The sequence below is a fragment of the Arachis stenosperma genome, chromosome 8, assembly GCF_014773155.1.
Source record: "Arachis stenosperma cultivar V10309 chromosome 8, arast.V10309.gnm1.PFL2, whole genome shotgun sequence".
Classification (NCBI taxonomy): Eukaryota; Viridiplantae; Streptophyta; class Magnoliopsida; order Fabales; family Fabaceae; genus Arachis; species Arachis stenosperma.
This window is the reverse complement of record NC_080384.1, coordinates 48,102,416-48,126,180: the sequence shown is the minus strand read 5'-3', so window position 1 is coordinate 48,126,180 and position 23,765 is coordinate 48,102,416. Positions and strand designations below refer to the sequence as shown.

The 23,765-nt window shown below is 30.0% G+C and overlaps 2 protein-coding genes across 8 annotated transcripts; both read left to right on the top strand.

Annotated features, from left to right (window-relative positions):
- The first annotated feature begins 10,549 nt into the window (after positions 1 to 10,549).
- Positions 10,550 to 13,923, top strand: LOC130946834 (uncharacterized). 7 transcript variants are annotated; one of them, XM_057875707.1, is made up of 4 exons: positions 10,550 to 11,300; positions 11,423 to 11,508; positions 11,585 to 11,730; positions 13,243 to 13,923. In XM_057875707.1, exons 1-4 carry the CDS (start codon positions 11,121 to 11,123, stop codon positions 13,317 to 13,319), a joined length of 489 nt encoding a protein of 162 aa, XP_057731690.1. In that variant the 5' UTR covers positions 10,550 to 11,120; the 3' UTR covers positions 13,320 to 13,923. The 7 variants fall into 7 exon arrangements, 6 of the variants coding, with proteins under 6 accessions (XP_057731690.1, XP_057731688.1, XP_057731689.1 ...); XM_057875705.1 differs by having other exon boundaries at positions 11,411 to 11,508; positions 13,243 to 13,921; XM_057875706.1 differs by having other exon boundaries at positions 10,551 to 11,300; positions 11,416 to 11,504; positions 13,243 to 13,921.
- A 3,793-nt stretch (positions 13,924 to 17,716) lies between these two features.
- On the top strand, positions 17,717 to 20,097 carry LOC130946097 (uncharacterized). Its single transcript, XM_057874776.1, has 4 exons — positions 17,717 to 17,978; positions 18,060 to 18,186; positions 18,263 to 18,408; positions 19,921 to 20,097. The coding sequence occupies exons 1-4, from the start codon at positions 17,717 to 17,719 to the stop codon at positions 19,995 to 19,997; spliced, it is 612 nt and encodes a 203-aa protein (XP_057730759.1). The 3' UTR covers positions 19,998 to 20,097.
- Positions 20,098 to 23,765: the final 3,668 nt, after the last annotated feature.

Genomic DNA, 23,765 nt, shown 5'->3' with positions numbered 1-23,765 from the left:
AATTAATAAAATAAAATAAACACAACTGGAACACAATTATTTTAAGAGACTTGTGTAAAAAATTAATATTAATATACATTTATGGATAGACAAATTTCAAATAAGTTCGGCATTTTTCAACTTTAAAGCAGAAAATTTATGGCCTTGAGTTAAAAAATTATGGTCCATGAATGAAGCGGACTTAAATAAATCAATCCGTTTAATTTGTTCAATTGATCTAATTTCTCTCACTTAATTTAAAATTTTGAATTATAAAATTTTTTATTTGGAATTTAAATAGATATAACTTACATGAATGATTAAATTTAATTGAGTTAATAGTTAAATTAGTCCCTGAAAGACAGGACATTCTTCAAATTCATTTTTAAGAGATTTTTTCAATCAAATTGATTCTTTAAAGATTACAAATTAATCATACTAGTGTATGTTTCCATGTCCTGCACATGATAATACATCAAATTATATAAATTTTTTTATTAAAAAATTAAATGAAAAATACATATAGTAATTATTATTATAAATATTTTATAATTTAAAAATAATTAGTATTTAGTTTAATTAATTTAGATTAATTGAATGGTCATTTTATTTATCTGCTTAAGAAAATATTTGGAGGTCGAATCTCGCCTTGTGTATATAACAATTCATTAGTTAACGGCATACCCTAGTGTTTGGTAGAGAGATAGAGACTGAAATACTGAGACTGAGAGACAGAGACCAAAATAAATTTCAGTATTTTGTTTGGTGCAAAGTGAGAGACCGAAATCGAAACAAGAATAAAACTCTAATTTAATTTGCATAAAGGATAAAATTGAAATTAATTAATTGAAATGAGTGTATTTTAGATATAAAATGTTATTAAAATTTCAGTCTCCGTCTCTAAAAATTTCAGTCCCCTGTGTTCCTACTTTTTGGAGGTACTGAAATACTGAAATTTTAGGGACAGAGACAGAAATTTTAGTACCAGTCTTGGAGCCAACAAACATGATACTGTGTCTCAGTTTCCGAGTCTTTGTCCCAGTACCTCAAAACAAACGCTACTTTAATAAATAGAGCATCAATATGTGATGGATTAGTCCTCTCGACTTGCCAAGTTAGGAAATCCAAAGAAAAAATTGTATTTGTCTTTAAAATAGATTAATTTCTCATTAATAACAATACTTATAGGTTTTTGTCTTTGTTGAAATTTACTTGGGACAATTTTATTTGTTGGTATTGTATTCATTTTTTAAGTCAAAATAATATGATCAATATTGTTACTTGTTGAAACTTCACATTTTATGAAATAATTTTTAAATTTTTAAATTTACAAACTTATGCCATTACAAAAGTTATTAGATCGATTAATATTTCTTGATAACATGATGTACCGAAACATCATCATTGAGTATTAATAAGTGTGAAGAGAAACCAATAACAACTTTTGTTATTCAATATATAGTTTATTCTATTGAAAAATAAATTAATATTTCTTGAACTGATAAATACACTTCCTTCTAATTTCTTACACCATTTTATTTGACAATATTTATCATTAAAAAATAGTAAATGACCATACTATCCTACAATATATATGATGTACAGAATAATTTTTTATCTTGAAATTAATTATAGTTAGTGAGATAAAATTTAAAATATTTTTATTTTCTTACTCAAATCTAAATTTAAATTTAGAATTGATTAACAATTCATCTTTTTTAATTTCAATAACAAAAATAAAATTGGTTAGATACAAAATATTCGGCATTTAATAATTTCAATCATTTAAATTTTAGTTACCAAAAATTGGGTTAAAAATTAGTTATAAACTTAATAATCAATAATATATATTATATTAATACGTAAATAATAATATCTAATGTATTAATTAATTATTTTTTTTACAGGACTAATATATAATCTATTCAGGATTGATTTATTATCTAAAATATTTTTCATAAACTTTGTAATATGTGAAAATAATGATCTCATTTTTTGTTATTATTTAAAAATTTATTCATAATTTTTTAATTATGTAATTAACTTAATTAATAACTTTTATTATTGCTTTTATATTAAAAAGTAATAATTTATACCATTTACATAATTTTTTACTGTTAATAAATAAGTAAATATTTGCACTACTATGCTTATTATCTTAGATAATAACTTAAGTTACTTATTTTGTATGTTAAATAATATTTTAAATATTAACTTTATTAAATATTAAGATGAGAAAAATTGTTCAATAAATTATATAAATAGTCATTACAGAAAAAAATATTTATCATATATAATAATTCTTGATATATGTAGTGTCATGTATATATTAGAATTATCTATTTTGATTATGTGGGTGATTATTGTTATTTTTATTTTTTTGTTATATTAGTAAATAATATTTAAAATAAAAAAATATAATTAATTTTTTTAATTTGAATTAATTTTTTTGTAAATATATCCAACTTTTGCATATACTAAGTGTTATAATATTAAATAATATAGTATTTGTTATAATAATGACTCAAAATATTAATCCAAGATATATTTGGGTCTAGTGAGACCTCAATGCAAGCAAGATCAATCTTAAAGGCTTATTGTTAGGGTCCCAAATTCGACTTAGGTTTATTACCTTAAAGGCCCAATGCAGATGAAGTCCACGCGTCCCCTCTCAAATCGGCTCAAATTGAATCTCCGTTGCTAGTCAAGTATAATAATGGGTACTCAAGAGAGTGTGACAAGCCCCCTTCCCATCCCTCACTCCTATTTTTTTTTTTAAATGTCCCTATCTTTTCTCTGTCTGTGCAAGTCCCTATTTAATATTAAGAGAGAGAGAGTTTTCAAATTCGAGACCAGAATTAGGGTTATTAAATTTAAGAAATAAATTTATTTAGAATTTATTTATATATAAATTAGGATAAAATTAGTAATTTTATATCTGCACGTATTTAATAGGTTTTATGGGACAGGTGCTTATGTCCATGTTCTCATTAGGGGTAGTAAACGGAGAACTCCGCCCTATCCCTCCAAAAGGCTGCCATCTGGTAGATTGGACTGTCCCGCCCCGCCTAGTGAGACGGTCTTAAATTCCTCCCCCATCCTGCCTAACGGTAGGCTGGCAAGTTGCAGAGCCAAACCTGCCAAATCTCTCTTTTTTATATAAATCAATAAATATTAAACAATATATATAATTTCACAACCATTTCAATAAATTTATAATTTCTAAAAATACAAAAAAATTATAATTTTTTAATTCATAAACATTAAAGTCTTTATAATTATAAATATATAATAAACATAATTATAAACCAAATTTTTTAAAACAAAATAATAAAATTAACATTGTCCAAAGCAAAATAAATATTATCCAAAACATATAATTAAACATCTTCAAATTTATAATCAATCAAACATAAAATATAATCCAAAATATAACTTATAATATCTTCAATTATCATTTTTATCCTCTTGTAGATCAATAACATCATTAAAATTTGTAAAAAAATGGCCCTGACAAAAAAATGCTTAGCCTGGCAGGGAAGTCTGCCCCGCCTCGTCCCACCGAAACACGCCAAAACTCATGAATTAGGCGGTACAGGGTAGGCAGAATTTTTAAATTTGGCGGTCTCAAATTTTCAGCCCACCCCGCCTTTTTTGGCAAGTTAAGCGGGGCGGTTGACAAACCCCATTTTGACGGTTTATCTTGTATTGATTTTAAGAGCTTTTATCACCTTTTACCCACATTTATTTAATGAAATAGCATGGTTTTGTGATTGTCTCCTTATTTGTGCTTAGATGTAAAAACATGATTTTCAACCCTTAATTTGATGGTTTTAATCTCCCTTTGATTCCACTAGATGCCTTGATATGTTTGTTAGTGATTTCAGATTGAAAAGGCTAGGAATTGATCAAAGGAGTGAAGAGGAAAAGCATGCAAAGTGGAGAAATCATGAAAAGTCAAAGAAGTTGAACTCGGCCATGGACGCGCGCGCGCACCTGGCGCTTGCGCGCACCTGCGAATTACCCCATGGACGCGTACGCGTACGCGTCGGTGTTGGTTTATGATTTTTTAATAAAAGCGTGGCCAACGAATTCTGAAGGGTTGTGGGGCCCAATCCTAACCAACTTTGGCGCCAAAGATGCTATTTAAAGTCAAGGATTGAAGAGCAAAGGGGGATTCCATTCACTACACACTCATTAGAATTAGTTTAGAGTTAGTTTCTAGAGAGAGAAGCTCTCTCTTCTCTCTAGAATTAGGATTAGGATTAGGTTTAGTTCTTAGATCTAGATTTTAATCTTTGCTTTCTTCTACTTCTATCATCTTAATTCCTTGTTGTTACATTCATCTTCCTCTATTCTTTTGTTGTAATTTCCTTTATGTTGTTCTTATACTTTGTTGTAGATCCACTTTTGTTCCTTCCTTTCTCTTTCGATTCAATTCAAGGTAAATCATAATAATTGTGTTCCTTTTGATTTGTATTGTTAATTCCTTTCAATAATTGTTGTTAGATTTTATTCTTGTTGTTGATTTACTATGTTTTCCTTTTATGCCTTCCAATTGTTTGATGAAATGCTTGGTTGGATTTTAGAGTAGAATTTTATACTCTTGGCTTGGAAAGGTAACTTAGGACCTCTTGAGTTACTAATGTCCAAGTGATTGATGATTGGAAGCCATTGACTCTAGTTCTCACTACTGAATTAGTGGAGTTAGGACTTATGGACTAGGATGATATAGCTCATTTGACTTTCCTTTACTACTAGTTAGAGGATGATTTAATGAGATTAATCCTTGCCAATTCTCATATTGTGGTTAGTGATTAGGATAGAGATCCTTGACCACCAACCTTTGCCAAGATCTTTATAGGCCTTAGTTTACTTTCTTGTCGATTATCTTTCATGCTTCTTATCAAACCTAGAAACTATACTTGCAACGAGAATTTATTTGTGAATTCTAAACCGTCAAAAATCCAATCATCAGCGATCCAACGGGTTTCAACCCGTTTGCCACCCTTAGTCCTCATCCATTTTCATGTAGCAGGTCGTGAGGGTTTTCCAGGTCCCCATCTAGCCATAAAACACGGTAATTCTTGCAAATACATGTTTCGACTGTTTTTGTAAATATCCTTATTGCTAGTATTTGTTGGCTCATGACGTGGAGCTATTCCAGCCACTTAATAAATTCTCAAATAATCAAAATCTAGGATATATCCCTTTTTATAAAGTCACATGTATTCTTGTTAGAACAATATTAATAGGAGATAAATGGATAAACACTAAGCTATTGTTTGGATATAAGATGGAAAATAAGAGGAAAAAATGAAAAGAAAGAAAGTGAGAGAAAAGAAAAATGGAAAGAAAAATATATTTTTTTGTGTTGTTTAGATGAAAAAAATGAATAAAAAGAAAATAGATGAATTTTTTTTGCTTGGATAGAAGAAAAAGTAAGAAGAGTGAAAATTATAATAGAATAAAATTACATTAATATTTTTATATATTATATATAAATTATAATTCAAAGGGTAACTCTGTACTTTTATCCATGTTTACACTTTTTCATCAGTTTTTTTTTTCACAATTTTGAAGAAGAAAAATTTACATGAACTCCATATACATCTTTTTTATTTTTTATTCAATTTCTTTGTTGATCCAAACAATGAAAAATTGATTTTTCCATCCATTTTCTTCTCCAATATTTCATTTTCGTACAAATTCTTCTAATCCAAACAATACGCAAATAAGTCACATTTTTCATATGTATAACAATAACTAATATCATATATTCTAACTTGTGAAATCATAATATTTTGAGAAGTGATGTATAGACAACTTAAATATTGATAAGTCTAAAAAATTTTAGAAAAAAATAGAAAAAAATTGCATGTTGATCCATATTTTTTTTAAATTTGTCCATAGTCTACGATTAATAACTTTAAAATTATATATATGTTATTTATCTTATATATTTTTTATTTTATAGAGACTTATAATTTTTTTATCGGCGATATTAGTGGTTATAGAGATATTTTTACTTTTAAATAAACTTATAAAAAAATTAAAAACAAAATTGGTTGCGATTTTTTCTGATTCATTTGGTTTTTAGTTTAAATTAAAATTAAATTATATATTCAATTTATATTTGTTTATTTATGTTAATGATTGTATATAATAGATAATATATTTAAGTATGTTGTGAAAGAAACTATTGAATTTTATATAATTAAATTTTTATATATTTTATAGATAATATATTTAAATTTAAATTTTCATCAATTAATTTATTTTTGTTAAAGTGAATTATGCAATAAAAAAATTCATATCTTAAAGTATAAAATAATCTATTTATAAATAAAAAATAAAAAAATATTTTTAAAAGTTGAATATGCAGATAAAAAAAATTATAACTTACAAAAATTATCTTTAGAATTTATTATAATAAATAGTAAAACTGTAAAAGTCATATATCTATATAAAGTAAATTATATTTAATTATAAGATATATATATTTAATCAACCTAATTAATTAGTTATAATGAATTTGATTTAATAATTTAAAAAAATTTGAATAACCCTTTTTAAAAATATATCAATTCAAATAATATAGATTAAAAATAGAAAAATATAACTAAATTATATAATACAATATAATATTCTTAGAAGTTTGTTTTATAGTAGTTCTAATGCTAAGATATTTATCATTATCTGTGGTATAATCTAATTTTACAATTATTCAAACGTTGTTTTTATGAAAAAAATCACATTATTTACTTTGAAAAAATATTTACTCACTATTATAATTTAAATAAAATATATAATAGATATTAAACTAATTTATTTTAATAATTACTCAGTCACAGATATTCATCAAAGATATGAGATTTAAGAACATACAAAGTAAATATAACATCTACAACTTTTACACTATCACAATAAGATGATTATCATAAGTATTTTTAATATAAATTAAACAGAACAAGATATAATAATAATAAAGAAACAATCAAATCCAAAAAAGTTATAGAACACCTATCGTACACTACGACTGTTAACATTGAGGAAGCTTTAACCGTTTATTCTTTTATTAGCTATCTTTTTATCTACTATATACTTTATCTACGAATATGTTAAGGACTAAACTTATGCTTCAACCTTTTAAAACTCATATATTCTTGCCGAACACAATATTATTATGCGTCGTCCATATTTACCAAATAACTGAAAATAACAAAAGCATCTATATGTTCTTTATAGAAACTATTGAATGGAAGAACCGTTGGTAAAAAGACAATGTTATCTTATAATATGTATGATTTTTTATGATGATAAAATAAAAATAAAAGGCATGGAATAATATTGTGTATATTTAAGTTAATTTTAATCATTTTTAACAACTAGATTTGTCATAATGTATTTGATAAATAATGACAGTTAATACCGATTATATATTTTTTAAGTATAATATACATTTTATAATTTTGTACGAAACAATATTAGTTTTAATTTATATATTTATTATTTGGTATTAAAAATAAAAAGTATTTATATTATTAGCACTTTTCAAACCTTTCTCAACTCCGACCATGATTAGCTCTAAAAGGTTATTACCTCGTCGGAAATAAATATAATCTAATCAATTTTTATTTGGTAATGCTATACATTGGGATAATCATAGGAGAATTAACTTTAGCGAGATAACAATATGGTATTTAGATACCACAGGAAGTATTTTTATATATAGAATTATCAATCAATTATGTATTGCTTCTGATGAAAATAATATATTCAACATGGATATTATTTGTTATGTAAAAGATAACAGATTAACAAAGAAATTAATTACAATGAATATATTTATTATAAGGAATATTTTTCTATGTAATACTATAAAAAATTATCATGGTCACCCTAAATTACTACAGGTTTAACTTTTATCAGTAACGGTAAAATGCTTAAATTGAGACATTTTTGGACTATAATATTTGTCAAACAAACAATTAATAAAACACTCATCCATACATTCTCATTTTAAGTACATTTATACATAAAAAAAAAGAAGAGTTGAAATAGCGAAAACAATAAAAATGATGATTCTTATAATTTATGTGGCTATCTATATATAGAAGACCAGAAGACTATGATTATCGAATAAAATTAATTTGTATTTATTATATTTAATTTGAATAGGTAAAAAATTATCTTATTTTAATTTAGTCTTTAATTCACATGATTTGAATATAGCTCAATATATATGATTTGATTTGATTTAATTATTAATAAAAAATATCTAGAGAGCCTATTTTATTCATAGCTTTATTATTTTAGTAATTAATAAATTAATCTAGTTAATTAATTAATACAGATAATTAATTAGTATAATTAATTTAGTTTAATAAATTAAAAAATACTAACAGAATATTAAAAGAAATAAATTAAGAAATACTACTAAATCAAATTGATATAAATTATAATAAATTGTGTGATACTTAAATATCTAATAAAATCATTTAGTTGATATAGTTAATTTATCATCATAAATTGTATTTAATGAGTTAAAAGAAATAAATCGCTAAACACTCTCAAAAATATGTCACGTCAACTCCATAATATATGACATATTTTAATTATAAAATTAGTAATACATAATAAAAATCTAATTTTTTTAATTATAAAATAGAAACCTGATTTTTTTATGAATCCTTATTGCTTGTTTGTTGCTAGTTTTTACGTAATTACTTAATAATTTTTGCCTATAAAACTATCAACTACCTAATATTATGATTTAGTTAATAAGAATGATGACATTAATATTTTTTCATAAGTCTTGTTATTATTTATAATTAAGAAAGAGCCATATATAAATTTATTTCCTTAATGAATGTTAATTTTGTTGTAAAATTCTATATTACCTTTAAAATTTTAGTGTAATTGTGTCTAATTTTTACATTTTAAAATAAATGTACTTAAAAAATTAATATGTAAATCACATTAGTATTACAAAATTATTTTATTAACATAATTAGTAGTGTTTACTTGAACTATTAAATTTAGCTTCTAATGATATTAAAGTCAACCTATTTTATTATCTTGTGCCTTCAAAAAATTTATACAACTGACATAAAAATCTAATAATTGAAAAAAAATACATTACAATGAATATATTCATTTTAACAAATATTCTTCTATCTAATACTATAAAAAAATATATTGGTCACCTTAAATTACTACAGGTCAACTTTCATCACAGTTGTAAAATACCTAAATTAAGACATATTCATCAAACAAACAATCAATAAAATATCATTCACACTTTCTCATTTTGGAAATATTTATACATAAAAATATACATAAAGAAAAAAAGAAGAAGAAAAGAAGAATTGAAATAGCATTTATGATAAAAATCATAATTCTTATAATTTTGTGTGGCCATCTATAGTAGACCAGGCGACTATGATTATCTAATAAAATTAATTTGTATTTATTGCATTTAATTTGAATAGGCAAAAAATCATCTTAATTCACATGATTTGGGTTTGACTCAATATATATAATTGGATTTGATTTGATTTGATTTGATTTAATTATTAGTTAAAAATATCTCCATTGTCTATTTTATTCATAGATTTATTATCTTAATGACTAATAAATTAATTAATTTAATAAATTAATACACACAAAAAATTTGGTTTAATAAATTAAAAGAAATAAATTAAAAAATACTAACAGAACATTAAAAAAATAAATTAAAAAATACTACGTACCAAATCAAATTGATATAAATTATAATAAGTTATGTAATATTTAAATATCTAATCAAATCAATTAGTTGATATAATTAGTTTATCGTAATAACTTGTATTTAATGAGTTAAAAGAAATAAATCGAGAAATGCTCTCAAAAGCATGCCACGTCAACTTTATCATTAAATGCAAAAATTCAATTTTTATATAATAGAATAAATTTGTCTTTCAGTGATTTCATTAACAATTTTCCGTAACAATTGATAATAAAAATATTAATTGACAACATACATAATACTTAATATGTCTAATTGGATGTTAACTAGATATATTTATTGTAAGATCCAGAATTTTTAAATAAATCTTATTTTAAATTAATTTCAATTCATTTATTCATTAGAAATTCTATTTTTAGAAATTATTTTATTAAAGCTAATTAAATCAAAAATTAAATCAGGTTTTAATAATTAATTAGAATTTTACCTAATTTTATAATTATTGAATTATTTTCTATATTTAAATTACAAAATTAGTAGTTATGGAATGACAAGAATTTTTATGTGATTTAATTCAAATAATTGATATTTCTATGATTTAATACTTTAAATTTTAGGAATAAAGAAAATAAATCTTATTATCTTATAAATTGAATTAAAGAATTTGATTTCAAATCAATCAGTATTTTAACACAACAAATAATATTTTAAAATAATTTTGAGGATTAAATTAGATTTTAAATTAACACTCTATACCCTAATTTAATTAAAATTAACCAAATCTAAATTAATCCCAAAATCCCCAATTTTATACACAAACCCTAATCTTAATTTTACCCTAACCTTTACCCACACTCACCGCCACTCATCAGCACTCACCCTATTCCCCCTTTTCCCTAAACACATACCCAGCAGGCACAGAGAAGGAAAAAAACGGCAGAAAGGAAGGGGAGAAAACGGGAAAAGAAAAGAGGGAGAGCAGAAGGGGAAGAGAGGGAGACGGCGCCGGTGGGCATTACTGCCACCGTCGCCGCCGTTGTGCTGTCAGGAGGGAGATCCGAGGAAGAGAGAGAGAGGGTGGAGTTGAGGGAGCAGAGAAACACGCCGCCACCTCCAGACGCCGTCGCCCTCATCCCGAATCGCCATCATCGCCAGTGCAGGGAGAGGAGTCGTCGCGCCACTGGAGCGCCGCCGCCACTGTTGGGTCGCCGTGCTGTCGTCTGAGAGCAGAGAGCGTGCGCGAGGAAGGAGCCTCGTGTCCGTTGTTGTCTCCGCGGGTCCCTGTCGTCGCCGCCTCTGAGTCCGTCGCCGCCAAGCCGCCGCGCAGTCATGCCAAGGGAGAACGCTCGCGGGAAGAGGGAGAAGACGCCGTCGAGAATCCCGTCGCCGTCAGATCTGCCTCGTCACCGCCATGCTTCCATCAGCGCCGTGGATCTGTTTCATCGCCGAACTGAGCTATGGAAGGAAGGGTCAGAATGTGATGGGAGAGAGAGACACCTTCCACCGCTGTTCCCCCGCCAGATCCGTGTCACCGCCACGAACTGCCGCTGTTCTGGCTGCCGGAAGCCGCCGCCGAGCCTTTGCCTTCTTGGTAAGCGTTTTTACTTCCAAAACTTCTGAAATCAATATTCCAATATAAGTTATTAGAGGCTCTGAGCTGTTAGTATTGTAGGATTGAATTCCGATGATTTTATATCAAAGTTAAGGTTACAGTTCGACCATCGGAGTTTCTGGCCGCTGTCGGAGATGCCGCCGGGTCATCTCGGGATTGTGGCTGTTCCATTTTGCTCTTACTGTAGGTATATCTTATTGCGAACCCTCGCCATTAGTTTTCTATTATGTGTTATTAAGGTTTTCGTGATATTTATGTTTTAGGATTGAGTTATCGGGATTGCCTGTTGCAATTAAAGTCGTTTCTGCTATTGTGGAAGTGAGCAGACCTGCGATTGAGGCTGCAGTTGGTTTCAGGCGGAGAGGAATGGTTCTTGTGACGCCTTTAGTTTATGGGTTCAACTTTCGAGGTATGGGTTTTTCTTAAAATCTAATTTATATTACAGAGTTGTGATAAATAGATATTAATGTGAGAGAACATATGTCTGTGATTATGATTGTTTTCTAAATGTGGTTGTTTGTTGGACTGAACGACTGATTGCTTGATTGCTTGAGTAGGTTGTGATTGCTGAAAAGAAATTAGTTTGAAAGATTATTTAGTTGTTTATTATGAAAAATGGCTTTTCTTGGTTTTGAAGCTATTTTTGATAATGTAAAGGAATTGGCTTTGGAAATGATTTGGAATATGAAACTGGATTAACTTTGGAAATGGTTTAATTTTGAGTTAGTGACTTTATAAATGAGTTAGTATTTGAGTTGGTTTGATTTTAAAAAGAGATTTGTTATGGGCACTGATTTGCTTTGAAAATAATTTGATGTTGGAACAAGCCGAATCTTGGAAAATGATTGAGATTTGGAAAAGGTTTGAGAAATGTTTGGATGGGACCCGAACAGGGTGGCAAAGTCCGAGTTTTAGAGGAGATGCTGCCAAAATTTTATAAAATTGGAAGTTTTATTTGAAGTAATTAACTAGAAAGGATCTGTTTTAAACATTATATGTTTTAAGAATAATCGATTTATCAAAGAAAGAATTATGTTTTGGAATTGAGATTGTTAATGAACGGAATGGAAAGAGGATTGATGAGGAATTTCTTTGAAATATGGTTTTTGAATGAATTTGGAAACGAGATTTGGATTGATGAATGATTATGATGTTGAGATATGATCTTTGAATTATTCATATGGCTTATGAATTTGAAATATCTGAGATACGAGGTTCCCTGGATTAAGTACCGTGGCTTGCCACCACGTGTACTAGGTTGAAAACTCGATACTCTGTTGACCCTACGACGTAAGTGTGACCGGACACTATATAAATTCCCGGGAATGTTACCCCCATTGAGTATTATTAATTATTTGAGAAAAAGCTATGCATAGACTCTTGGGGATGCACGTCGGGGGACAGTCTAAGGACAATTCAGACTTGTCGGGTTGGCTGGATAACCGACAGATGAGCCTCATCAGCCATAGGGCAGGCATGCATCATATGCATTTGTATGTTTTGCTTGGGTTTGAATTTGTTTTGGTTTGCCTAATTGCTAAACTGTTCTTAACTGCTACTTGAACTATTTGCTGTAACCGCTACCTACTTGTACTTTCCTTGTCTGTATTGCCTGTGTTTGTCCTGGTGTGCTACATTTGAAAATGAACTTTGGTGCTGAATTAATGATTGTGTTGTTTGATTGTGTGGTTGGTTTCTGATTGAGATTTTTCTTATAAGAAAGGAAAGGTTTCAGATTTTTTGAAAGATTAAACATTGTTTCTTTGAAAAGGTTTTGAATGAATACCTATTGGTTTTTAAATGATTCATAAGGCAATGATAATCACTGAGCTTGAAAACAGTTTTCTTATTAAATATCTTCTTATGACAACTTTGAAACTCCGTGGTGAGACCATGTGGTTAGTTTCTCACCCCCCTACAGCTTTATCTTTTCAGGAACCAGATGGAGAGGCATTAAGAAGAGTTATACTGCGTCTGGTTTATATGTTATTGTATTAACTAGATTATTTTCTTCCCTCGTCTTTGTTAGTACAAGTTTGTAAGAGGGATAGGAATTGTATGTTTTATATGTATAATATATTGAGTTATTATGTAAGGAGTCTTGTATATGAATCTATGTTTGCTTGTATTTTTTTTAAGATAAAGTATTTATTTCTGGTTTTCAAAAAAATCAACGATACAGTGTCGAGGCACAGGCTCCTATTTTAGTATTTAATATGTAAAGTAATCGTAATACTTCTTGCTATCAGAGTGGCGCAGCCGGAAGCGTGACTTCTGATAGTGAGGGTGTTACATTATGGTATCAGAGCGGTTCATCCTGATTAGAGCCTTGGGGATGGACTGACCATGTTTCATTGCATTCTCTGAATGTCCGTCATGTTGTAGGTCTTGTCCAAGTAACAAGAATTAGAGTTTATGGACATGACTGCTTATTAATTAACACTGTTAGCTTACCGTTGCATATCGGTTGATGTTAAGTCTGGCCAACTTAATGTTGATGGCTTATGTGAACGGGGAAGTTAATGGGTTATTATAGGCGAATTGGAATTAATAAGTAATAGGTAATGCTTATCACGCAGCTTGCAGACGTTAGGAATTAATTCTCGAGGATATTCTTTTATGTGTCTTGAAAATTCTACTAATGACTTGTAACTTGTTCTTCTACAGTATGTCTTGAAAACCTTCATTTGAGGTTTCTTTTCGAAAAGTAGTTTGATTATTTTTCAACCTTGTTCCTTGTTGAAATACATTCTGTTTAATCCTAACTACCTATGTTTATGTTTACTTAATTCTTTGGAGGATTTGTTTTTGTCTGTTGAAACTCTTTTTGATTCATGTACTCTTTTGTGTGATCTTGAAATTGTTTAATGCATCAAAAAGGTCTTTGAAATCTTTAAGAAATTGTTATTGATTGGGTTGTTTTTCTTAAAAGAATTTTGTATTTCTTCGGATTAATTGAGAACTTATTCGATTTATCGTGTCTTGTAAAATTTTGTTCGAGTTCCTTGATTAAGTTCCTTTCTCAAAATAAGAGAGGGTTTCCTTACCTTTCAATCTTCTTGAATATTTTTATGAGATTGTGATTTAAAAAATATATATATATATAAAAAATAAATAGAATTTTAGTTTTAAAACTTTTTAAAAGAGAGATTTGATTCTCTTAGAAAAAATTTCAACTCAATCATCTCTTACTTGATTGTACCTATAATCATTCTTTAATTTTAATAAAGGTGTTTTAAATTTCGCATACCTTTATTTATATGTATTTTTGAAACCATATCTTAAATTTCCCTTTTAAACAAAATTTGAAATTCCTTTCAATTTTACCGTGATTTCATTATATACTCCTAATTGACTAAATGCTTGAATATCTTTTGAGATTTCTGAAGAATTACTTTTGATCCTTTATTCAATTAAATTTCATCTTTCAAATTTCATATAATTTGTCTTTACCTCAGAAATAGTTTTGGCAAAAAACAACTTGATTTCCTATCAATTTCGTTTTGTTTTTATGCAAATTCTTAATTGATTATGTAAAGTACCTTTCAAGGTTGTCGAGAAAACATTTCATTCTTAGCCTGGCTAACTTTCATTTCACAAATCTTGTATAGTTTAGTTTGACTTGAATTTGTTTTAACGTGACGCAATATTTACGTTTTCGATGATTCTCTTGAATTTTTTAAAACAATTGTCTTGTTCAACTCTAAGGTTTCTATTGGAATTCTTTGAAATTAAAATTCCTTCCCACTTGCATTTTGATTCTTCCTTCCGACATCTTCGTGACTTTTGACCATTCTTATTTGTTGGTGATTTGAACTATTCCTTCATATTCTTGTGAACCTTGTGAACCTTGTGCTCCTCTGATTTGGTTTTAGTTTATTTTGATCTAATTTATCACTACCCTCTTCTTGTTTTCTTTGGAGTTTCTAAATTCAATATTTCTTGTTAGGATACGAAATAACTCTTTTTGAAACGTTTTCTCGTGCCTGTACATTACTGTTTAGTTGTAATCCTGCGCCTTCTTCCGAATTCATGTGAAACTTATCTTCGTCGCTTGTTCTTCTCTTACTGAGAATTGTATCTCTTTGGACATACTTGCGCTTATTTCTTTGAAAATTGTTTTGGTACAACACAGATCCTTGAATCTTTGAAAATGTTAAGTGTTCCTTCTAATTAGGTGGTATAGGTTTATGCGTTTTAATCGTGCCGTGTCATTTGTCCTTTTTCTCTTCTTGAGATGTAATTTATATTTCTTTACTTCACAATCTGTACTTTATGCATATCTTGATCTATCTACATTTCTGACTTCGTTAAAACTCACAACACGATTATTAATCTTATGTTCCTCCACGAACTATGAACCCTAGTACTAATTTGAAGTCGGTCTGCTGTGATGTGTTACTATTGGTTCCGATCATTTCTCATCTGTAAAATCTCATACTTCTTCGACTCAGTTTGAATCTATTTAAGACTAATGCACTGTTTTTCTTCTTATTGACCCTGTCGAATTTCTTTGATTCAAGAATTATCCTCGAAGATGCTAAATGATTCCTTTTCAACAAACTTCATTGCTTGTACATCCTTGTTACCTCTAATTTAATTCATTCTTCCAAATTCTTATGAGTACTGTCTTGGTTACCTGTCCTTCCTTTCTAAAATCTCGTGATCTTCTGAGTGAACTTGAGATATGTGTTAGTATCATGTGCGATCTTAGATATGGTAAGTAATACATTAGTCCTTAGGACACGATTAGCAAAAGTGGAAGGTAAAGCTTGTAAGTGTACGATGCCACAAGATGTTATGGAGCTTTGTTTTACGCGAAAAAGTTTTGTTGACATTGGACGTTTAACCAATAGTGAATTTGCAAATCTTTAATGAGATTGAGAATTTTAAATTGGGAGTTTTGACGATGAATTATGTTAAAGTGTGGGAAGTTGAAACCTTGAGGCTTGATATGAAAACTAGTTATCACCACGGATGTGTCAGAGGTGTGCAGCAGAATGGAATCATGAAGTTATGAAGTAAGAATGTTTTTGGGGAGTTATAAGTAAGTTGGGAAGCGGCTAGTAATTAATTAATTAAGGAAACAAAAGTGTTGATTGCATTGTTTTTGCAAATATCTATCTTAAAAATTTGCATGTTAATGTGTTTCAAATTTTGATAAAGTATTGACACCATATAACCCTTTTCCTTTTAAGCCTATCTTGTAACTTCTGCTTTACACCATGCTTTTCCTTTATTTTTAAATCTTATGGTTTATCTACTAATTAAAAAAAAAATTATATATATGCGCCAAGACTTCTTGCTTTTATAAAATATTCAAAAGTAAAGTACCAAAATAATGTAATATTTTATATTATATTACTTAAATTTTCGAGGACGAAAATTTTTATAAGGTGGGTAGGATGTAAGATCCAAAATTTTTAAATAAATCTAATTTTGAATTAATTTCAATTCATTTATTCATTAGAAATTCTATTTTTAGAAATTATTTTATTAAAGCTAATTAAATCAAAAATTAAATCAGGTTTTAATAATTAATTAGAATTTTACCTAATTTTATAATTATTGAATTATTTTCTATATTTAAATTACAAAATTAGTAGTTATGGAATGACAAGAATTTTTATGTGATTTAATTCAAATAATTGATATTTCTATGATTTAATACTTTAAATTTTAGGAATAAAGAAAATAAATCTTATTATCTTATAAATTGAATTAAAGAATTTGATTTCAAATCAATTAGTATTTTAATACAACAAATAATATTTTAAAATAATTTTGAAGATTAAATTAGATTTTAAATTAACACTCTATACCCTAATTTGATTAAAATTAACCAAATCTAAATTAATCCCAAAATCTCCAATTTTATACACAAACCCTAATCTTAATTTTACCCTAACATTTACCCACACTCACCGCCACTCATCAGCACTCACCCTATTCCCCCTTTTCCCTAAACACATACCCAGCAGGCATAGAGAAGGAAAAAAACGGCAGAAAGGAAGGGGAGAAAACGAGAAAAGAAAAGAGGGAGAGCAGAAGGGGAAGAGACGGAGACGGCGCCGGTGGGCATCACTGCCACCGTCGCCGCCGCTGTGCTGTCAGGAGGGAGATCCGAGGAAGAGAGGGAGAGGGTGGAGTTGAGGGAGCAGAGAAACACGCCGCCACCTCCAGACGCCGTCGCCCTCATCCCGAATCGCCATCATCGCCGGTGCAGGGAGAGGAATCGTCGCGCCACTGGAGCGCCGCCGCCACTGTTGGGTCGCCGTGCTGTCGTCTGAGAGCAGAGAGCGTGCGCGAGGAAGGAGCCTCGTGTCCGTTGTTGTCTCCGCGGGTCCCTGTCGTCGCCGCCTCTGAGTCCGTCGCCGCCAAGCCGCCGCGCAGTCATGCCAAGGGAGAACGCTCGCGGGAATAGGGAGAAGACGCCGTCGAGAATCCCGTCACCGTCAGATCTGCCTCGTCACCGCCATGCTTCCATCAGCGCCGTAGATCTGTTTCATCGCCGAGCTGAGCTATGGAAGGAAGGGTCAGAATGTGATGGGAAAGGGAGACACCTTCCACCGCTGTTCCACCGCCAGATCCGTGTCACCGCCACGAACTGCCGCTGTTCTGGCTGCCGGAAGCCGCCGCCGAGCCTTTGCCTTCTTGGTAAGCGTTTTAACTTCCAGAACTTCTGAAATCAATATTCCAATATAAGTTATTAGAGGCTCTGAGCTGTTAGTATTGTAGGATTGAATTCCGACGATTTTATATCAAAGTTAAGGTTACAGTTCGACCATCGGAGTTTCTGGCCGCTGTCGGAGATGCCGCCGGGTCATCTCGGGATTGTAGCTGTTCCATTTTGCTCTTACTGTAGGTATATCTTATTGCGAACCCTCGCCATTAGTTTTCTATTATGTGTTATTAAGGTTTTCGTGATATTTATGTTTTAGGATTGAGTTATCGGGATTGCCTGTTGCAATTAAAGTTGTTTCTGCTATTGTGGAAGTGAGCAGACCTGCGATTGAGGCTGCAGTTGGTTTCAGGCGGAGAGGAATGGTTCTTGTGACGCCTTTAGTTTATGGGTTCAACTTTCGAGGTAGGGGTTTTTCTTAAAACCTAATTTATATTACAGAGTTGTGATAAATAGATATTAATGTGAGAGAACATATGTCTGTGATTATGATTGTTTTCTAAATGTGGTTGTTTGCTGGACTGAACGACTGATTGCTTGATTGCTTGAGTAGGTTGTGATTGCTGAAAAGAAATTAGTTTGAAAGATTATTTAGTTGTTTATTATGAAAAATGGCTTTTCTTGGTTTTGAAGCTATTTTTGATAATGTAAAGAAATTGGCTTTGGAAATGATTTGGAATATGAAACTGGATTAACTTTGGAAATGGTTTAATTTTGAGTTAGTGACTTTATAAATGAGTTAGTATTTGAGCTGGTTTGATTTTAAAAAGAGATTTGTTATGGGCACTGATTTGCTTTGAAAATAATTTGATGTTGGAACAAGCCGAATCTTGGAAAATGATTGAGATTTGGAAAAGGTTTGAGAAATGTTTGGATGGGACCCAAACAGGGTGGCAAAGTCCAAGTTTTAGAGGAGATGCTGCCGAAATTTTATAAAATTGGAAGTTTTATTTGAAGTAATTAACTAGAAAGGATCTGTTTTTAAACATTATATGTTTTAAAAATAATCTATTTATCAAAGAAAGAATTATGTTTTGGAATTGAGATTGTTAATGAACAGAATGGAAAGAGGATTGATGAGGAATTTCTTTGAAATATGGTTTTTGAATGAATTTGGAAACGAGATTTGGATTGATGAATGATTATGATGTTGAGATATGATCTTTGAATTATTCATATGGCTTATGAATTTGAAATATCTGAGATACGAGGTTCCCTGGATTAAGTACCATGGCTTGCCACCACGTGTACCAGGTTGAAAACTCGATACTCTGTTGACCCTACGACGTAAGTGTGACCGGGCACTATATAAATTCCCGGGAATGTTACCCCCATTGAGCAATATTAATTATTTGAGAAAAAGCTATGCATAGACTCTTGGGGATGCACATCGGGGGACAGTCTAAGGACAATTCAGACTTGTCGGGTTGGCTGGATAACCGACAGATGAGCCTCATCAGCCATAGGGCAGGCATGCATCATATGCATTTGTATGTTTTGCTTGGGTTTGAATTTGTTTTGGTTTGCCTAATTGCTAAACTGTTCTTAACTGCTACTTGGACTATTTGCTGTAACCGCTGCCTAATTGTGCTTTCCTTGTCTGTATTGCCTGTGTTTGTCCTGGTGTGCTACATTTGAAAATGAACTTTGGTGTTGAATTAATGATTGTGTTGTTTGATTGTGTGGTTGGTTTCTGATTGAGATTTTTCTTATAAGAAAGGAAAGGTTTCGGATTTTTTGAAAGATTAAACATTGTTTCTTTGAAAAGGTTTTGAATGATTACCTATTGGTTTTTAAATGATTCATAAGGCAATGATAATCACTGAGCTTGAAAACAGTTTTCTTATTAAATATCTTCTTATGACAATTTTGAAACTCCGTGGTGAGACCATGTGGTTAGGTTCTCACCCCCTACAGCTTTATCTTTTCAGGAACCAGATGGAGAGGCATTAAGAAGAGTTATACTGCGTCTGGTTTATATGTTATTGTATTAACTAGATTATTTTCTTCCCTCGTCTTTGTTATTACAAGTTTGTAAGAGGGATAGGAATTGTATGTTTTATATGTATAATATATTGAGTTATTATGTAAGGAGTCTTGTATATGAATCTATGTTTGCTTGTATTTTTTTTAAGATAAAGTATTTATTTCTGGTTTTCAAAAAAATCAGCGATACAGTGTCGAGGCATAGGCTCCTATTTTAGTATTTAATATGTAAAGTAGTCGTAATACTTCTTGCTATCAGAGTGGCGCAGCCGGAAGCGTGACTTCTGATAGTGAGGGTGTTACATTTATCAACATCTATTAATTTAGTTTATTTTTTCAATTACATAAACTATATTTCCAATATGACTTAATAACTAAATTGATAAATTTTCATAAACATATTTAGTCAGCGTTCAATTGAACATGTTAGGTATCAATGTATGCTATCATTTAATATTCTACATCATCAATCATTGACAAAAATTGTTAATGAAGTTACCGAATGATAAATATGATTAATTCGTAATTTTTAAAGGATTAATTTGATTAAAAAAATTTTAGTGACGAAATTAAAGAATATTTTATTTTTTAGAGACTAATTTAACTATTAATCTAAATTTAATTCGATAAAAAAATTATAGGCATATTATTGTACTCATACGATTAATGTTAGGACTCTATAATTATTTTTGTTTTAAAAAAAAAACCCAACTACCAAACATAATTTTTAAGTATCTTAATAAAAGATATAGATATATGTAATCTTTTAAATTAATAAAATTTATAATTTTAAATTTTAAATCCAAATAATAAAATTAGATTAATTGAACAAATAAATTTCAAGTGAAGTATAAAACAGATATATTATTAAAGAAGCAATTATATGTAGGCATAAAATTGTTTATTAAAACAAGCCTAATTTTTTAAATTTTTTATAATACACACCAACTATGTTAATCGATAACTTAACGCTTTTTTAATATACTAAGAAACCGATAGATTTGACCCTCAATGTGAGGTTCAGACTCCTTTGGAGCAGCTTTCGACATCTTTTAGAGTAGAGGTGCCGCACTGTCGCTGTTTGAGTTTATCATAAAAAGGTGGGAGTGATACTTGCAAAAAACTCTGATACTTAAATGAGCAAAGGTTTAAGCAGGGTCGAAATATACTTGAGAGTGTAAGAGTATTTATAACTATAGATGTAGAATCAATAATCATTTTTTGAGTAGTCCCACCTTTAATAATAGGTTGGTTACTTTCTTTAATAAAAAATTTGTTAAAATCTTCTTTCTAGATAAATATGAGAGATAATAGAAATTAGTTACTTATTTAGATAAGTAGGATCGCGTTTATGCCGTTATGGCCGACCTCCATGAGCTGAGGTCGGATAGATGTCGTTTTGTATGATGTATGTAGATTAAGTTTTATTTATTTTGAGTCTGGCTAAATTATAGATCAATACATAAACAATAAATTTATTATATGGTCTAAAGACACATATTAACTAAATCTATAATATAAACATATAATTTTGTAATTATTTTTTTTACTGATCCATATAGGCCCGTTTAAGACTTAAACACATAATTTCATACTCTTTTATTAAATTTAATCTTTTATAATTTTAAATTAAATTTCAAGCGAAGTACAAAATAGATAAAATAATCTAACATCATTTATTTTGTAAGAAGCAATCATATGTTTATTAAAATAAACTTAATCGTTACTTTTTTTTTATAATACGTTTTAACAATGTTCATTATTATGTTTTAACGTTTTTCAATATACTATAATTCTATAAGTATGAATTTATGATGATTGAAAAATGTAGTTAATATATTTGGTGTGAACATAAGTGCAAAATCTCTAGTTATAAATATGGTTGACTTTTATTATTATTATTATTATTATTATTATCCTCCCACCGTATTAGTATTTATATTTAGTTAATGTTGGAATGCTTTATTTTTTTGTTGGGAAATAAGATCACATACATTAGCTCTTCAGTTTAATATTAATTTCTTTTTTTTTTTAGTCATAGTGGTTTAATATTAATTTTCATTTGATACTATTCTAAAAAACTAATATACTTCTATGGACCTTTTATATAATATAATAATAATAATAATATAATAGAAAGCTCCAAAAATCGAAGCTGTTCTCTCAAAATAAAAAACCCATCAATAATTACCCAAAACTTATTAATAGCTCAGCTATTTGTGTGACTCCCTCGTGCATGTGGTCTGTCAAACTGCTCTCTCAAAAGAGACGGAAAATCCATGTGTCACAAAGTAATTCAATACCGTAGAACGATCCTTGTTTTATTTAAGGGAATCAGTTAGATAAAAATATTAAAAATATTATTTTAAATATTTTTTAAAAATTAAAATTTAATACATATAATTAATTAAATTATATTATTTTATAAAAATTAGACGGTATAAATTAGTTTAACAAAAAAATTAATAAATTAAATTTTAAATTAATATAAATTAATATTTTTTATAAAAAATTACTATAATATTTTTATTATAAAACACAACTAAAATATTTTTATTATATATATATTGTTACGGTAGGTAACCGGAGATTAGTCCAATGGATGGCGTTCGGCGGCCCAAGTGTATAATAGAGGAGGACTCCAGGTAGGTCCGCAACTCGGGAGGCTCCGTCCGACTGGTGCTCGCGCGTGAATGGGGGGTGGTACCTGCAAGGACACTCCGATGCCTAAGTTAGCAAGGGTGTAAGCAGGTCTTAGAGAGTATTGGACTTAGGAATACCTGAGGCGTGTCAGTGTACTTATAGTGGTGAGCCAATAACCACCGTTGGAGTAGTGCCGTATCTTTAGGATAATAACCGTCCCATTATCTTAGGGAGGTTAAGATATGGCTTTATGAAGTGGTTAGAGAGATTTCAGGGGCGGTTACTCATTTGAATGAGTATTTATCTGCCAGCTAATCTCATAACCGACCTCTTCGTACTAAGTCGTGGTTGACACCGACTTCTTGAGTGGTGGTGGTGCTTTGCTAGGCTTAATCTATTGGATCAGGCCTTTCGATTGGACCTGGGCCCTTAACATTGGGCCAGGGTATGAACAGTGCCCCTACTTGAGCCCAAGACCCTTTTAAGGCTTGGGTTCAAGTATTTAACTCGGGTTCGTAGCCGACCTTCACGGGTTTTGAAACCGACGTGATTTTCGCGACCTTTTGTTTCTGACAGTTACGTCAATTCAAGCGTCGTGTCCGTTGAGAAGGCGTTTAGGGATTGAGGGCTTTGGTAACGGTGCAGTCGCATTAATGGCTGCCTCGTTTTTACCATTATGCCCCTTAGCCTATTTATAAATACTTTCCCTCTCTTTCCATTTTCCGTTTTCGCGATCTTTCAAGCTTCTCCTTATCCTGTTCGTGTTGCATCCTTGCGTTCAAAGATTTCTGTTCTTCCCCAACCTTCATTTTCGGATAAAGGTTAGCTTTGCCTTTTTCATGTCATGCTTTTTGTTTGCATGTTTTGTTTTGCAAGTAGATAGGTTGACCTGTAGATTCTAGTTTCGAATCTTTTCCTTAGAGGCCGTTTTTTTTTATTTTTCCTTTTCTTTTCCCTTTTTGTAGGTTTCTGCCACTTTTCTTTATATAAAAAATGGCTTCCGTAGACGTTCTTTCTCAATGGGTAGATGTTACGGTCCTTGGGGAGGAACCGTTGGTCGCGCTGAGTTCATCACTCATCTTCGCACTCATCACAGGCTCTGTACTTCAGAGGAGGACGAGCCCAAATACGAA

What these genes read in the sequence shown, in the direction of transcription:
- LOC130946834 (XM_057875702.1), top strand. Translation starts at nt 11,039, where the DNA reads ATGCCAAGGGAGAACGCTCGCGGGAAGAGGGAGAAGACGCCGTCGAGA. An exon ending in GCCGAGCCTTTGCCTTCTTG is followed by an intron (nt 11,301 to 11,381) that starts GTAAGCGTTTTT and finishes TTAGTATTGTAG; the next exon opens with GATTGAATTCCGATGATTTT. An exon ending in CCATTTTGCTCTTACTGTAG is followed by an intron (nt 11,509 to 11,584) that starts GTATATCTTATT and finishes TTTATGTTTTAG; the next exon opens with GATTGAGTTATCGGGATTGC.
- LOC130946097 (XM_057874776.1), top strand. Translation starts at nt 17,717, where the DNA reads ATGCCAAGGGAGAACGCTCGCGGGAATAGGGAGAAGACGCCGTCGAGA. An exon ending in GCCGAGCCTTTGCCTTCTTG is followed by an intron (nt 17,979 to 18,059) that starts GTAAGCGTTTTA and finishes TTAGTATTGTAG; the next exon opens with GATTGAATTCCGACGATTTT. An exon ending in TTATGGGTTCAACTTTCGAG is followed by an intron (nt 18,409 to 19,920) that starts GTAGGGGTTTTT and finishes CACCCCCTACAG; the next exon opens with CTTTATCTTTTCAGGAACCA.